The 17,757-nt window shown below is 40.1% G+C and overlaps 2 protein-coding genes across 4 annotated transcripts in view; both read right to left on the reverse strand.

The window, feature by feature from the left end:
- abl2 (c-abl oncogene 2, non-receptor tyrosine kinase) overlaps positions 1-4,816 on the reverse strand; it is a 28,293-nt gene extending 23,477 nt beyond the window's left edge. For both annotated transcript variants that reach the window (XM_061738253.1, XM_061738252.1), the window contains exon 1: positions 4,277-4,816. In XM_061738253.1, the coding sequence (XP_061594237.1) occupies positions 4,277-4,493 (217 nt within the window). In that variant the 5' untranslated portion in view covers positions 4,494-4,816. The remainder of the gene's footprint in view (positions 1-4,276) is intronic.
- A 2,324-nt stretch (positions 4,817-7,140) lies between these two features.
- Positions 7,141-16,541, reverse strand: soat1 (sterol O-acyltransferase 1). 2 transcript variants are annotated; one of them, XM_061738256.1, is made up of 16 exons: positions 16,272-16,541; positions 15,419-15,558; positions 12,898-12,956; positions 12,116-12,264; positions 11,913-11,972; positions 11,650-11,757; positions 11,193-11,478; positions 10,951-11,029; positions 10,748-10,832; positions 10,583-10,628; positions 10,352-10,481; positions 10,164-10,261; positions 9,979-10,077; positions 9,571-9,706; positions 9,191-9,336; positions 7,141-9,034 (listed from the first exon to the last, which is right to left on the reverse strand). In XM_061738256.1, the coding sequence occupies exons 2-16, from the start codon at positions 15,555-15,557 to the stop codon at positions 8,957-8,959; spliced, it is 1,698 nt and encodes a 565-aa protein (XP_061594240.1). In that variant the 5' UTR covers position 15,558; positions 16,272-16,541; the 3' UTR covers positions 7,141-8,956. The 2 variants fall into 2 exon arrangements, with proteins under 2 accessions (XP_061594240.1, XP_061594241.1); XM_061738257.1 differs by lacking the exons at positions 7,141-9,034; positions 9,571-9,706 and having other exon boundaries at positions 9,251-9,336.
- Between the last annotated feature and the right edge of the window lie 1,216 nt (positions 16,542-17,757).

A 17,757-nucleotide genomic window follows, 5' to 3' on the forward strand; every position in this document is an offset into this window, starting at 1 on the left:
TTGATAGAAGTCATTAGTACAAAGTTTGTTATCATCGCATTATCTTTTCTAAAAAGACATTATCTTTCAAAGCTTTTAAAATCTTAACCTTTGAAGTGTTAGAATTGTCCTTATACCAATACTAGACTGGTGATTTTGATACTTATCCAAGTTGTTAGGGCTTTGCATAGAGTCAATGGTAAAGTGGATTTGTCTCTAATCTAATTTCACCCAAGATGCAAATCAGCTTAGGTGCTTGATTCTATGAGCCAGGAATCCCTCTTCGCCTCTGGGCGGCTTTCAACACAATTAAAGCTGGCTCTATGAGCATCATTACTACTGCAGCCAAAAAATAATACTCAAACCCACTCATTTGTCCTAATTTTTAGTGATCCGTTTAGAATAAAAATAGATAATTATTTGTCACTGTTGATTTTACAAAAAGCCACTTCAGAGGCAATACTGCAATATCCCAGTGCTATCACTAGAGCAATCAAACCAATTCCAATTCATTTAGTTTCAAAACACATTTGACAATGCGACAAATACAGAAAAACAACAAAGTGCAGCACAGCACCTGGAACAGTAATTAATGAGGAGACTTTTTATTTTGAGAACCAATTTACTGCTTTTCTTTAGCAAAATCTTTCCCTACTGCACCTGGTGTCTTGAAAGAACCCACAGCAGAAATTACATCTCTTTAACATCCTGACGAAGAGATGGTGCCATCAATATGCTGCAGCCACTGATTCACCAATATAATGATTGAACCAAAGATCCAAGTGGCGCCAGCACCCTTTGAATCAGTACAGAGGTGGAAAGACTGCTCCCAATCTTTCCTTGTTTAGTTGATTATTTGGTCACATTTTTGTAACTAAGGTTTTTATTTAGGAAAACGTTAAGCATTAGAAGGTTAACTGACACAAACTTTAACAGATTCATTTTTTGTAAGTGATGATAAAAATTCAACCCAAAGCCAGAGATTTACAAGAACATTAGAGTCCAGTGGGCAAGGTAATTCAACAGTCGATTTACACAAATGGCTTCCAGTCGTATATATCAACCTACATTATTTCATCAAGTTCAGAATTTCCTATATTCACACCAACAATTTGAACATATGATACCCATTGATACTAAAGAGGCAGCTACCCCAAGGCACAAATGCAACAGACAGACAAACATACATTCCGCACAGAATGCCACCCATCAACAACATCCAAAGGATGTAATTAAAAAGCTTCTTGGTGAACATAATTAGTAACCTGGTCTGTTATTATCCCTTTATGAGGCTGAATTAATGTGACTACTTCAACAAAATCTCATTCTTGATTGCTTACAGTGAGAATGTTTCCTAAATCACACAAGTAATTTAACATTTAATCAGATCCGATGTAAAAAAAAGTTGCACCACACATAGCATCGCCCTGATCACAAATGCTCAATGCATTGTGCTACATTTTTCATTTGTGACGTTAATTCATTTTGCTCAGATCAATTAAGACTGTCTTCATTTTTACTTGGCAGGACCTATTATTTTGACGTTACTGTCAACTCTAAAAGAAATCACACCGAGCCACTTTGGTCAACTCCATTAAAGCAACTGCTGGGAAAGGACTAGTAAATTATACCTTTTCATCCCATAAAGGAGAAACTTCAGTAATTATACTGTTAATAGTAATTAAGCAAAGATGCCATAATTGTTTTGGGCTTTTTGGTAGCACTTAACAGGCATCTACTGCACACTTCTTTCATCATGTACAGTGTTTTTGTTACCAAGTGACATGAACTTCACAAAGTAGTAAAGAAAAATAAAGCACAACAAAAATATTTGTAGTTGGAGCCCCAAAAGATAATGATCTCTTGGTAATCACTATGGCCTCTATAGTGTTGCATGACCCAACAAAAAAAAAAAAAACAACAAAAAAACCCCCAGAACAAACAAACAAAAAGGCTTTTTGTCATTCAGGGGAAGACTGAGGACAGAGAACCAAGCTTCCACACCTAAAGAGTCTTTGTTCTATTATTGTGTGCTCTGAAGAGTAGCAGTCTTTCTGCAGAGTGGCTGTGTGTCTACATCCTGGATGTTATAAAAAGGCTACTCTCGCCCTAACATAAGAAAGAAAAGAAAAGTGGCAGCAGTGAGTGGCGCTGCACTTAGTGGGCTAGTCTCTCTGTCGATGAAGACTGTTACTTTTGAGACGTAGGGGCCAGGAACTGAAAATGCTTTCCAATCCACATAAGTTGCATCTTCTGTGTGTCCTTGTTCACTGCAGTGGCAAGAGGGAGCTGGGTCTGGGATGCCAACGGAAAATAGGCAAGTTACGCCAGTAGTGCTTCATATCTATGCAGTACATGTGAAGCAACCATTTATTAGGGGACACATATGAACAAGAAGCCAAACCAACAGCAGGTTTACTGACTTCAAACGTGCTACTAAGTCTATAACAAACATATAAAAAGGTAAGCAAAGATATATTTGCATGAATAAAACAAAAGTATACTGATGATTACATAAAACATCTTGAAGGTGTTTTGTCAGATCTATTACTACATAAGCCACTGAGCAAACTAGGAAAAATCTGTGAGGAAGGGAGCAAGCCATTTCTCTGTACCTCAAGAGGGAAGATATTGAAAATCTGTATACATGCATAAACTTCTGTGCAAATCTATTTCTCTGAGGCAAAAGCATATTTTAGGAGCAGTGCTGAGTATGGTGACTGATACCAGCTCTGTCTTGTTGGTACCGGTATATTAACTTTATTACACAGAATAATAAATAAGAATATCAGAGGAGGTTTAAACGCAATGATTAAAATCACATAACTGAAGGTGAATCAAATAGTAAATACAAAATCCCCATTGGATTCAACTGTGCAGCTAATGTACTGAGTGCGTTTTAAGTGTAGCTATTATGAGTCAGAGGATGTAAGTGGGCATGTAAACCACTGGATATCGTGAGCCTGCGGTACATGGTTCCGACAGTGAGTTAATGAAGTGGGATTGCTAGTTAACCTCCTGGAGCAGGAAGCAGGAAGCATTTCCAAGCCAGATATGGTATGACATGACATATAAGCGTCTCAAAGAGCCAAAGTAACCAGCCTTCAGCTGTGACCCTGCAGCAGGACGTATAGGAATATTACCAGCATTGTGTCTTTAGCCTCCATCACACCAACTCATTGCTGCCCAAACCTGTACAATTATGTTAATACCCTTCCTCCTGGTTCTTGTTCTTGGGACACACAACAAACCAGATCCAGATGACCTCAGGGGTCTGGGTGCTTCATAGGGAAAACTGTTTTTTAAAACTGTATATATATGTTAATAAGAGCCATTTGTCTATTTACTGTACAGTGAGCTAAAATAACAGAGTCAAATTCCCTGTATTGGCAAATAAACCTGATTGTGATTATGATGTCATAGGAATACATAAACCTGGACAAAGCTAATTCAATATCTACCAAGATATGAACCTGTGCAGGAGTAGGAAGCAAGCCAGATATGGTATGACATGACATATAATAGGCGTCTCAAAGAGCCAAAGTAACCTGCCTTCAGCTGTGACCCTGCAGCAGGACGTATGGGAATATAACCAGCATTGTGTCTTATCCTCCATCACACCGCCTCATTGCTGCCCAAACCTGTACAATTATGTTAATACGCTACCTCCTGGCTGTATATACAGGTCTGTCTAAGAAAATTAGAATATTGTGATTTTCTGTAATGCAATTACAGAAACAAAAATGTCACATTCTGGATTCATTACAAACCAACTGAAAGCCTTTTATTATTTTAATATTGCTGATCATGGTTTACAGCTTAAGAAAACTCAAATATCTTATCTCAAAAAATTTAAATATTCTGGGAATCTTAAACTGTAAACCATAATCAGCAATATTAAAATAATAAAAGGCTTGCAATATTTCAGTTGATTTGTAATGAATCCAGAATGTATGACATTTTAGTTTTTCTAATTGCATTACAGAAAATAAAAAACTTTATCACAATATTCTAATTTTCTGAGACAGTCCTGTACAGGAGGAAAAAAAACAGAATATAACACGTGAAGCAAAGAAAGCTAATATTGGATGGCATGGCCATTTCCGCTAAAAGGCTGATTTATGGTTCCGCGTTACGCCAACGCAGTCCTACGCCGACCCTACGGCGTAAGGCTCTGCGTCGATTTAACGCGGTACCATAAATCAGCCTTAACAAATAGCCCTGAATCTGCTAACGGGGGACCAAACAATCCCCCCAGTACAAACACAGACACCATTTCCAAACCCTCCAACCGTACCTGAGTGCTGCGTGAATATGTTGATCCCCGGGTCCGGCATGGCCGCAGCCCTGCTCGGCGGGGTCCCGGAGCTGCAGCTGCCCGGCTCCCGGAGCCTCCTCCCGGCTGCGCCGCCCCGGCTACCGCGACCCTGCTGCGGCGGCGGAGCCTGGCTCTGCGGCGGCCCGGCCAGCCCGCTCGACGACACCTCGCCGACGCGGCCAACCTGCTGTCCCATCCCGGGGAGAGTGTGGTGAGGTCGTTGGGGGACAAACCAGGGCTCCCTCGGCTCACATTCCCCCCCGGAGCTGCGGCAGACCAAGGCCCTGATAGTGCTCCAGTAACGGCCGCTAGCAGCAGCAGCTACCGGCCGATCCCACCCAGCTCTGCCCCGAATAACACTCCCGCAGCCCGGCCCCGGCCCAGGGACGGAGGTCTACTGCGGTGGTCCCGGTAGGGTCGGAGTCAGTGGGGAGTGGAGACCGACGGGGTGGGTATATCGGTGTTCAGAAGAGTCTCGCCGTCGTCCGGCCGCTGCGCGCCCCCTCTGACGCCGCCATCTTTACCGCAGAGAGGAGGATGTGCTGCAGCAGGCGGGGGGGCGATGGTCTGCTCTGAGGCTCTGAGGATCTGAGGATCTGGAGGCTCATACACCAGATACTCCACCAGATCCCTGCAACAGATCATACACCAGCTCCTACACCAGATCTTACACCAGCTCTTACACCAGTTCCTACACCAGATCTTACACCAGCTCTTACACCAGATCTTACACCAGCTCTTACACCCGTTCCTACACCAGCTCTTACACCAGTTCCTACACCAGATCTTACACCAGATCCTACACCAGCTCCTACACCAGATCCTCCACCAGCTCTTACACCAGATCCTACTCCCGATCTTACACCAGCTCCTCCACCAATTCCCTGCACCAGATCATACACCAGCTCCTCCACCAGATCCTACACCAGATACTCCAGCTCCTACACCAGCTCCTACACCAGTTCCTACACCAGTTCCTACACCAGATCCTCCACCAGATCCTACACCAGCTCCTACACCAGATCCTACACCAGATACTCCAGCTCCTACACCAGCTCCTACACCAGTTCCTACACCAGTTCCTACACCAGATCCTCCACCAGATCCTACACCAGCTCCTACACCAGATCCTACACCAGCACCTACACCAGATCCTCCACCAGTTCCTCCACCAGATCCTACACCAGTTCCTACACCAGATCCTCCACCAGCTCCTACACCAGATACACCAGATCCTCCACCAGATCCTCCACCAGATACACCAGCTCCTACACCAGATCCTCCACCAGATACTCCACCAGCTCCTACACCAGTTCCTACACCAGATCCTCCACCAGCTCCTACACCAGCCCATACACCAGATCCTCCACCAGCTCCTACACCAGCCCATACACCAGATCCTCCACCAGCTCCTCCACCAGATCTTGCACCAGATCCTACACCAGATCATACACCAGATACTCCAGCTCCTACACCAGATCTTACACCAGATCCTGCACCAGCTCCTACACCAGCTCCTACACCAGATCCTCCACCAGCTCCTACACCAGCCCATACACCAGATCCTCCACCAGCTCCTCCACCAGCTCCTCCACCAGATCCTACACCAGATACTCCAGCTCCTACACCAGATCTTACACCAGATCCTCCACCAGATCCTCCACCAGCTCCTACACCAGATCTTACACCAGCTCCCACACCAGATCTTACACCAGATCCTACACCAGATCCTCCACCAGTTCCCTGCAACAGATCCTACACCAGCTCCTACACCAGCTACACCAGATCTTACACCAGATCCTCCACCAGCTCCTCCACCAGATCTTACACCAGCTCCTGCACTAGCTCATACACCAGCTCCGGCTGCACAACCACAACCAGAACAAGCCTCGAACGGGTTCAATGATCCCAGAGTATCGGGGGGAAAATGATTGTAACTTTTGCACAAACAAATATGAAGAAAAAGTTATAGACAACTTCAATTTAATCAATTCCTCACTGGGATAATGATAAATCTCTGCGCCATAAAACTGAAACCACTGTGTACCGCTCAGTAATAGCATGAAATTAGTTTAATAAATATACATTTACTTGAAAATGTTCTCTCTCTATATATATATCCCTACTTATATCTTCACATTATACAATGCACCTTTAACCATGTCTACCTCATACTGCTGCTCCTTTCACTTTTTTTAGGCAAGGCAAGTTTATTTGTATAGCACAATTCAACACAAGGTAATTCAAAGTCCTTTACATCAACATTCAAAGCAGCAAAACCCAATTAAACAGTAAATAAATAAAATAATAAGAAAAGAGGACAAATAATAAAAAGCACAAGTTGTTAAAAAGTAAGGGCAGTAGAGTACAGCAGGTAAGTATTTAATTTAGGAGTACGCTTCAGTAAACAGTAATGTTTTTAGGCCTGATTTAAAGGAGCTGACAGTTGGAGCAGACCTCAGGTCTACAGGAAGTTTGTTCCACCGGTGAGGAGCAGAATAACTGAACGCTGCCTCACCTTGCTTGGTTCTGGTTCTTGGGACACACAACAAACCAGATCCAGATGAACCTCAGGGGTCTGGGAGCTTCATTGGGAAAACAGTTTTTTTAAAACTGTATGTATGTTAATAAGAGCCATTTGTCTATTTACTGTACAGTGAGCGAAAATAACCGAGTCAAATTCCTGACTTGGCCAATAAACCTAATTATGATGTCATAGGAATACATAAACTTGGACAGAGCTAATTCAATATCTACCAAGATATGAACTTGTGCCACTTCCGCTCATCTGTAAGTGAAGGCAGTTTTATTTTTGTATCACCATATAATATAAAAAAAGACAAAATAACACAAAATTAAGGGAATAGTTTTATCCTTGATAGATCTTTGATATATAGGAATTTATGAGAAATTTGTCTACAAAACATAATACATTGAGCTGTAAAAATGTACATGTCAGAATTATTCAATGTCAAAAATTTCACAGTAGAGAAAATGACAGAATTGATATTGCTCTCCTCTAAAAAATAAATATTTAAATTAATGGCCTCTCTGCAGCATGGCACTTTTCAATAAATATTATCCTTATGATCAAAATCTCATAGACATTAAGCATGATTGGCACTTCAGTCGATAGTTTGAATTTCAAATATCTCTGTTTTCTGTACATATTTTCTTTTTAGAAAATGCTGGCGATTCAATGTAAAGTTTGCAAAGGAATCCAGGGAAAGCTCTTCAGCCTAAACGGGGAAAGTATGGATCAATGAAAACCTTTACAACAGAGACACCTTGTGGTCATCCAGTTTTTAAAAGTACTGAACCCTCCATTGCTGTTTTTTTTCAGACCTGCAAGTCTAATTTTTGAAAAGCATTCACGTTATACCTGCCCTGAAACATCAAGTGTGCATTAACTCTTCCCAAACTAATACACATTTTGCTTCAATACAACAACAAGTATTATTGTAAGTATATCAAACTCTTTTACATCCATTGGTCTGAAAAAAAAATTACAATATATACCAGAATGACATTTAAAACACCTATTTGATTAAGTGATTATTTGACAATGTAAACTGTAGCCCTTGGTGCTTATGAAGTTTCAATATCTCATTGTAATATTTTAGCAGCCACGTGCAAACTTGCAGCAGTATTTTGTGGGGATTCCACATTACTGATTAAATCTTTGTACAAACTTCTTAAAACACAACATTCAGGTTCTTGAAAGATCTTCTGAATGATATTGGACGTGCTGTACAGTATACTCAAAGCACTTGGATGAATCACAGAGTTCTTTCAGCAGAACATGCTGAAAGTGCAGCACATCTAATACCTCTTCTTTATAATTTTTCTTTAGTGTCCAGTTTCTATTGATAATTTAAAAGTGCCTACCATTTAAATCTGTGCTTGTCAGACAAAAGATCAACAGAACAGGTTAGATTTATCGCAGTGGACTGCTCAATGTCTGAAACATGTAAGTTTCAGATACATTAGAGAACTGCTTCCTCCCTTTGTGAACATGGCAAATTAAAACTTAAACTTAAACTTAAATTAAAAAGTTTTTTTTTTTTAAGAACTTGACTATAATTCTTCAATTATAACACAGGACCACTGTTTGTGAGATAACAAAAACACCAAACAGTGGCTTTCTTTAAATAATAAATCTTGGCAGTGAATCAATAAATAAACGTAATTCAGTCTTTTCATGAATCATTCAGAAAGTTCATTACACTAAAGCAGCAACGGAAAACTCTGTTATATATTAACTATTACTGCACATATAAATGTTTGCACTGTGTAATGTTTGTAGTCAGCTGCCACGTCATTATTGCCACCGTCTTATTGGCACAGGGAGTGTTTTCACAGTAGATCACAGAAAAGGGATGTGGAAAAACATGTAGTATATAAAAGTAAGGGGTTTGCAGGTACTTTTCTAACTATGAATTGTTTTTTATATAGTTTTGTGGGGTGGACACTGAAAACTTAAAACAGATAAGGCCTTACTGTGCAGTTTTTGGCACTTAAGCAGATACTCTTCTTTACATTCTTAAACAAACTCAGAGTCCTAAAATAAAATCAGTAGTAACAACATTAACAGAGAGCCTCGTTGAATTTTTACTGATACGCCAGGGTCCTTCTCCCAGTAGCTGTGACCTTCAGTAGTCAGAACTTATCAGGGTTTGCTGTTAGGCCTGTCTGACAACTCCAGGAGCGAGGCGTTAGAAACTCTAGAAAGGAATTCTGGACAAGAAAACAAAACAACAACATTAATAATATAGATTTTTAACAACAACATTGTAACATGGAAAGATATAGCTGTTACTACACATTTGCTTGATTATTAAATCACCACACATGATGAGAAAGAAAATAGATAACTCAAGTTACTGCTGTTACCTCCTTTGGGGGGCAGTAGCGCTGTGCATACCACTCCTGAGAGTACAAACAGATAATGACTCCCTGGCCCAGGAACAGGGAAGTCCACATGATTATGTTCCAGATGGGGCCTTTCCTTTTATCATGCAGAATGAAGTTAAACATCACTATGGGAGGATGGGGGTGAAAACAAGGGAATCAAAACAGTGAAAAGGGATATGTGCAACAAAAACTTGCCAGGATTTACAATTTCATGACTGTGGTTTAAAAAAAGAATTCAATTCAATGTTATTAATTCCCAATGGGAAATTGTATAATTCATAGAAAATATGTATTTTGTAAGTGACCGCATATTATTTTGTTGTTAAATGGCAGAGGGGTGTGTGATGGCCTTTTCTTACTTCCAAAGCACATAAAAAGGCAGAAGAGCACAGGATAGAAGAAGCCAAAGCAAACTGCAAGAATATATTCATGGACCACTGCAGAAACTGTAAACACAAAGAGCATGGCGGCTGGTCGGAAACGCTTCTGAGACATCTGAAATAACAACAGAAAGGAGAACAAATGCATCAAAATATGGTATTATAACATACTATCTAATCCACTCATTTTTATTTGAACTTATACCATGGAACTTATGTGGCTGGCTTGGGTAATTACAGCAATGAAGAACAAATTTCCAGCTTTGGCTGAGGCATGCCACTGTCAAATCACCAATATTCAGGAAAATATGTTCAGGACATTAAAATGTATGCATGTAGCTTTCATTAGGAAACCAGCCATCCTGTGTAGACAGAAAAGCCACTTACCCACAGGAAGTCCCGGTACACGTAGTAATACAGCCAGTCGTGGACCACTACATTCCAAGTTCTGTAGTAATTGGCAAAAGAGGTTGAATTCCACCAATCCTGTCAGGTGTATTTAAAATAAAGTTAAATATCGAGTAAAACATAAAGGCTTAGCCAAAATTATACAAAGAGAGTGTGAGCACAACCTTGTAAAACATCCTGTCTGCAAATTGAAGCATCTCAGCAAAGGCATTGAGCCAACAGTGGAGAAAGGCGAAGAATCCCAGGAAGAGAATCAAAACTCCTGCAAAAAAAAAAAAATCACCTTGCATGCAAAACAGACACAGTGCTGGGGAGTCTATCAAGGCGTCGATACATTTATGACTAATCTTACCTGGCAGTATGGAATTAAACACACAGAGGACCATGGTCCGCAGATCAAACAGCTGCATGCTGACGCTGCGGAATTGTGGGATGCACAGCCTCACAAACACATAATAGGCATAAAACAGGCAACCGAGTATCTGTGGAGTGGGAGTGGTTGGACAAGTTAATAAACTGGGCTGATAACCTTTACTTTTAACCTGGTGTTTAGTCAACGTGAAAATGTACAAGAAATCAGTACCTGAAGAAACTTTGTGGCCACATAACTCCATCTTATTACCGGGTTCCTGTGATTGGAGAGAAAAGGGGTTTACTGTATTGAGGGAAAACAAAACCCTGTTCTGTGTTTAGTTTTGAAGAGGGTTGGATTATTGACACTGGGCAAACAAGCAGAAAGTATGTTTACCTTGGGTATTTGTCTCTGTAGATAAGGGTGGGTGCGAACAGGAAGTAGAGATACTGAGAAACCTGAGGGACCACTGGACCAGGGCCTGTCAATGATGAGTTAGACTCCTTATTAATTATGAAAGAGAAAAATGATTTTCGTTATCCAGTAAAAACTATAGATGGACACACAGAGGCTTAAAACGGAGCCGGGAAGTTACATACAGGCCTTATTTTCTGCCCAAGAGAGGACTTTTGGCACATTCTCCCTGACAAAAGAGTGGGCTTTCATCATTAAACGTATCTGAAAAAGAAAAAATAACCGTTTGAATGTATTTAGTGCAGTTTAAAAAAAGCCTATTTGATTGGATGAAATAGTACATGAAAAGACACACACCAAAATACAAAATTCTCTAGCTGTGAAAGTGGTAATCCTCATACATGAATCAGTTACCCTGATCATTTACCTGCTCCAGGATGATGATGAAGCAGGATGCAGGTGGGAAACTGTTGATCACCACCACATATGTGGGCAGGAATCCCAGACCCAAAGCTTGGTAGAGCAGGAACACAGAACCAAATATCAAGCTGTACAACCTGGGGGGACCATCAGAGCCTGCCTGGTTCTTTGACCATAGATGAAATAGCGCATAGGGGACTACCAGCACGGACAGGAACATACAGATCCATGTGCAAATCACCAGAGGGAACTGTCCAAATGCATACACCAGCAGATCAAAGTCCAGCACCAGTCTGAGGCAAAGATGAATAAGCAAAGATGTTTCAACTTGAGTCATCTAAAAAGCATGTATCAGTATCCCTTTAACAAATGCAAAAGAATAGAGACAAGAAGGTATTCCGTCCAAATTGTCAGAATCAATACAGATGGCAACAAAAGTAAAATACATAGCACTTTTATATTACCTGCCTTCATCAATGAAATCTACCACAAGTGTGCTGAGAATAAAGAGAATGAGCAAGGCAATGAACATGTGGTAGATGGTCCTGATGTGGTTCACCTCAAACAGCTCACTGTGGGAAAACAGACGGCATAAACTGGGTCCTTCCACAGCTGCATGAATTTATTACACAATCCTCAAGCAGAAGTAAAACCACTGTATAAAAGTTGAAATACAGACTACTTCTGTAAGAAATATTTTGACATTTACACTCAAGTGTCTACTTACTCTAGCAGGGATCTCCGGCTTATGAACTGTTTTCCTTGGCTATGAGGAGGTCGAAACTGCCTACAGAACACCACAACAATGACAGTTAGAAGCCAGTTTAATAATTGTGTCAGATAAATGGCTTAAGTATGACAAACAGGAAACTGGGAAAATTATTTGCCAAGCATTTAAATTGCTTTGGTAAAGAGGCTGAATTGAGATACCCAAGTTTGCTCTTCTCCTTGTCTGAGAGTTGAGGTGAGAAAACAGGAGATACGGGTGGGGGCTCGAGATTGGCGGATTCTTCAATAAGACTGTCCATGACGTCATTGACCTGGCAGCCAAACTGACGCATCAGGTCATGCTTCAAGAACTAGACAAAATCAGATAACAGAGCAGTAGTCATTCGCAGTCTACACATCTTCGAACAAATGTGGAAGATTCTCGCGTCAACAATGATGGAATGCATCTCAAATCCGCTCAACTCTGTGCAGTAAAAGTCACTATTGTAATCTCAGCAAAAGGAGTCATGAGAAACATTTCTGAAGCTATTTTTTCCCTACTCGCAGAATACATGGTGAATTTTTGGTTTTTCCAAATCAAGTGTGTTTCTGTTATTTTTATTTGGTCATCACTTGCTCAGGTTCGTAGATAATCTTCTAGAGAATCTTCTACCAAAAAGCATGGCATGCTGAATTGATACAGTGATCTGACGTCTAGCAGCAAAGTAAAGGACTGAGACAGACTTATATCACTGTTGCAGGAATTTGACTACAGAAAGTCTCTCAAAAAATGTCCATTTGAATGCAACATAATACACACACCCTCGATCATCAACCCAACTGCTAAAAGCCCATAATAACACAAGAAAATTAATTAGCAAAACAAAAGATTCAATTGTAGTAAATTACTGGCAGAGGAAATCCGGGTTCATGCTATTCCTTAAGTATAGTCTTACAGTAGGTGACAGATTACCGCAATGTCTTAACCCATGTTACCAACTAACCTCTGCTTTCCTTTTCAGTTGTAGCTTTTTGCTGATCACATCGTCCACTTCGACTCTCCCTGAAATCCAAAAAAGAACCCAGAAATGTGTGTATATAAGGACAGAAAAAATAAATCAACATGTTGTTTACTAAATTGATCTTCCACTTTAAGATTTCTGTTTATTTATCTATACTTAAAGATTTTGAGGCTCTACTGGCCTTTATTGTCAGTGAAGAGTTAAAAAATGGGGGAAAAGAGATGGAGAAGACATGTAGCAAAAAGGCCACAGCCCAGGACTCAAACCACGTGAGCTATCCAGTGCCCTGATCTTCCAGCATAAGTAATGTGACATCAACCAACATTGTATATGTGGCCTGTTTACTTTGAATTGAAATGTTAGCAGTGACCTGAATATTACGTATGGCACTGTAGAGTTTTGATCACTATTTCATAAAAGTGTGCAGAATGGCACAAGATTGGGTCGTTACCGTTAAAGTTACTAAATCTGAAACGACTCGCACCTAAAGGGGTGTCAGACAAGCAAAGTAAGTGACTTATTGTGGTTAAGGTTACCATAGGTTATTAGTATTGGCTACAGTCTGATGTTTGTAAGCCTCCTCTGTTATTAAGGCTCAACAGTGACAGGCAGAAGCAGACTCCACCCATAAAAGAATAAAGAAAAGAAAGCCCTGAATTAACTTCGCAATTGCTTGAACTCTATTAGCATAGAGGGTTGACTATTAACCCTTTCTGTGTCTGATCGCCTGTTGTCAGACAGTTTCATAGTCATAACTCAGGATCTATGTACTCACTACAACATCTTGTCTCTAATGACCAGAAGATTATTTTTTATTTATTTTTTTATTTTTTTTTACACAAAACAGTCCCCCTGTCTTCCTCATCCTAGAAATTGCACCAGAGGTCAAAAAATTGAAAAAGAGGAACACATCATCAGATGACATGGCTTTATTTAGCTGGTCCAGAACGCTGCCGCCAGAGTCCTTACAAACACCAGGAAACTGGACCATATTACACCGGTCACTGGTCAAGGATAGTGTTTAAAATCTTACTGCTGGTCTACAAAGACCTGAATGGTCTTGGACCAAAATACATGCTTGATCTGTTTGTTCCCTATGAAGCTCCCAGACCCCTTAGGTCAGGGGTCTCAAACTCGCGGCCCACGGGATGGTATCTTGTGGCCCCCCACCTTAATATGAAAGGTAATATTAGTGTGGCCCGCAAGTTTTATATTGTAGCAACACCGCTGTTAGCGGCTGTGTGGGACAATGTTATGATGTTCTGGTTTCCTACTGTGTGCTTGTCCAGTGAATGCGGCATACGTGTGAGTGAATTGGGGGACGGGGGCGTGTGTGTACGTGTGAGAACAAGCGAGAGAGAAAAAGAGCAGCTTTGGATGTACGAGTGTCGGAAAAACGGAGGCGGCGAATGATGTATATACGAGTTTTTTTTGTACACCAAAAAAGGACGAGTGACGAGAGAGAGCACGAAGGAGCAGCAGCGCAGCACAGCCACTTCTAGGAACATGCACCAAAGCAAACAGTCACACTGGAAAAAAACATTCATGCTTGCAACTCAGCAAGCATGAAGTGGAGCTGGAAGAAGAGCTTTGCCTCGCAGCAGCTGCCCTCTGAACGCCTCTATCCTCTGTGTAAATTTACTCCAATAAATGAATAAAGCACAACAGTCATCACTGTATTTTGTTAGTTTTATTTTAATTTTATTTATTTATTTTATTTTGTTTTATTTCTATATATTTAGGCCGCACTGCAGCGACAGTATCAGTCTTTGTGTAAGTGATTAATAAAGTGGCGTGGCGTCTTGAGCAAAGGCGACTTCTGTGTCCAGTGGAGAAATGAACAAAACACACACACTTTGTTAAATTGAAGGAAAATTCAAGGGACACCACAGCTCCTTTACGCACACGCTGTGCCGTGAGGTTTTGGGAGCTGCTAAAATAACTGCAATAATGACATTTGAGAAGTTTGGATTTTTTTAGCAACGTTTTTTTTTGTGAAATACCTGCCTCACTCAGGTACTGCCCCCAGGTAATTTGAGTTTGAGACCCCTGCCTTAGGTCGTCTGGATCTGTTTTGTTGTGTGTCCCAAGAACCAGAACCAAGCAAGGTGAGGCAGCGTTCAGTTATTCTGCTCCTCACCGGTGGAACAAACTTCCTGTAGACCTGAGGTCTGCTCCAACTGTCAGCTCCTTTAAACCAGGCCTAAAAACATTACTGTTTACTGAAGCGTACACTAAAATTAAATACTCACTGCTGTACTCTACTTTTACTTATTTATTTCACCCCTTTTCTTATCATTTTATTTCATTTTATTTATTTACTGTTGTCTTGCTGCCTTTAATGTTGCTGTAAAGCACTTTAAATTACCTTGTGTTGAATTGTGCTATACAAATAAACTTGCCTTGCCTACTGTATAATACCAGACATTTACTGGTAGAAACAGGATGATTAGGGGTTAGTCATCTAAAAATCCATGGCAAAGGGCGTGATATTTTGTTTTACCATTGCTTTTGATGAGGTTTTCTGCATTGCCTTGCTGATGGTTCCCAGCAGGAGAAGGCTCATCCTGGTGGCTGCAGGCAGGCTTCACTGGAGCGCCTCTGCGGCGGCATCGGGGTGACATTTCATCCCCTCTTTCCATCCTACAGCAACAACAACAACAAAAAAGTTTTTTTGTGATCAAATTTTTATTTCTTTTTTTCCCTTTTCTGAAAAAACAACATGGTGCAAAAAAACACCAATATATAACAACAAAAAATGAATAGATAAATGTAATAACAAAAAAAAAAAATACAAAAAAAAAAAAAAAAAGTAATGCCCATATTATTAAGTATAACAATGCAAAATTAACACATAAATTAAGAGCAAAAATAAATAAATAAATAAATGAAAATAAAATCATAACCCCAGACATTACCCACCCACCCCCTGGATCCTAGCAGCTTTAAATCACATCAATGTGTTTATAATATAACTTTTAACAACAAAAAAGTTGAAAAATATCACATATAACACTACAACATTGTTCTCGGCATGCAGTCTAACTGAGTACGAGTGATTTACAACGAAAGACAATGCAATCCCAGTTTCCAATCAAATCAGCATCACATGAACGGACAGACGGCTAAAGGCTGATTTATGGTTCCGCGTTACACCAACGCAGAGAGTACGGCGTAGGGTTACGCGGCGACGCGCACCGTACAATGTGCGGCGACGCGTACCCTACCCCGCTCCTACGGCGTAGGCTCTGCGTCGATTTTACGAACCATAATTCAGGTTTAACAGTTTGATTAGCTGACAGGCAGCGATCCATCGGGTGACCAATCCCAGGAAGCTCGCAGAGCCAAATCATCACCTTGCTTATCTTTGGTGTAATACCCAGGGGACGCGGACATGGACGCCCCTGGCCGGTGAAACTCCGTGACTGAGAGCTGGGTAGATTCTCGTCGCTGCCGTCCAGACGCGAAACAGGTTGGCTGACAGGGATGTGGTCATAAAAACGCTGCGTGCCGACTTCCTGAACCGCTTCAGCCACCACGTCTCTCTTATTATTCCTTTCTCCCAACGTTACTGAGCACGGAGAGAGATGTGTGCGCCCCTTAATCGTGAAAATGTGAGCTGGAGCTCACCTTCCCCATAGTGCAAACACTGTGCAGATGATCATCAGCGTTTCTGATTGGACAAAAGTCTCTCCTCCTTTTGACGTCATCAATGTCCAAACTGTTTACCCCATGGTTTACTTACCCTCCATCACAATCGGACCCTTTACTTAACATTAAAGATATTATTTGTTACTTTGATTATCCTAAAGATCGTGCTCTTGAACACCTATTGAATTTTATCATTATTTACGCTAAATTCTTTATTCACAAACAAAAATTTGCTGGTGCTACTCCTAAATTTGCCCCTTTTCTACTAGAATTAAATTCTCTCATTAAATCTCTTTATTTGATAAACAACAAAAAAAGCAATATATTTTTAATCAACTATGAAAAGTTTTCCCCTGTATCCTCTGATTAACCTTTTATTTATAACTATCTTGAACATTCCTTATTGTTTTCTATGCATCTGATTCTATTCCTCATACCTGTTTTATTCCCCTGTTTTATTTATTTATGTATTTATTTTATTCTCTCTTTTTTTTTACTTCATCTTTATTATTATTATTATTATTATTATTATTATTATTATTATTATTATGAATGTTACCATCATTATCTATATTATGACTTCTTATTCATACTAGATATTTTTATAATTTACTCCATCATTGTATGTGCTGTTCCACACTACACCTTGTTGGTGTTTGTATAGCAAGATTTGCTAATAAAGTTTAAAAAACAAAACAAAAAAAACATCACAATCGGACCCTAAGAAATAATAATAATAAAGAAAATCCTACAGACTATTTCAAGGTTGTTTAATACCATTTATTAATCAAACACACATGGCAAACCTAAAAAAAAAGAAATAATAAAACAGTATCACTCAGCGTTTTCTTTGAGTGGGTTACATACCAGTAATGTACGAATATGCACCAATGCCAGTACATTGTTTACGATAAAAAATGACATTGGTATTTTATATGCCCAGGCTTTGAAATCAAGTCATAGAGCAGGATCCATATTGTTTATAATGTCTTCATTGTATATTTGTTTATTTTCTACCAAAACATTTGAGTTTTATAAATGAGTCATATTATGCACTTTTATTACAAGCTGACACAGTTTTGTTTGGTATTAATGTTATGTTTTTCTGATATGCTTCATACAAAATACCACACTGAATAAAATGACATTGTCCTGATAGTAAATCTATCATTATGTGAAACAGAAGAGGTA

The sequence above is a fragment of the Cololabis saira genome, chromosome 13 (genome assembly GCF_033807715.1).
Source record: "Cololabis saira isolate AMF1-May2022 chromosome 13, fColSai1.1, whole genome shotgun sequence".
NCBI classification, from domain to species: domain Eukaryota; kingdom Metazoa; phylum Chordata; class Actinopteri; order Beloniformes; family Belonidae; genus Cololabis; species Cololabis saira.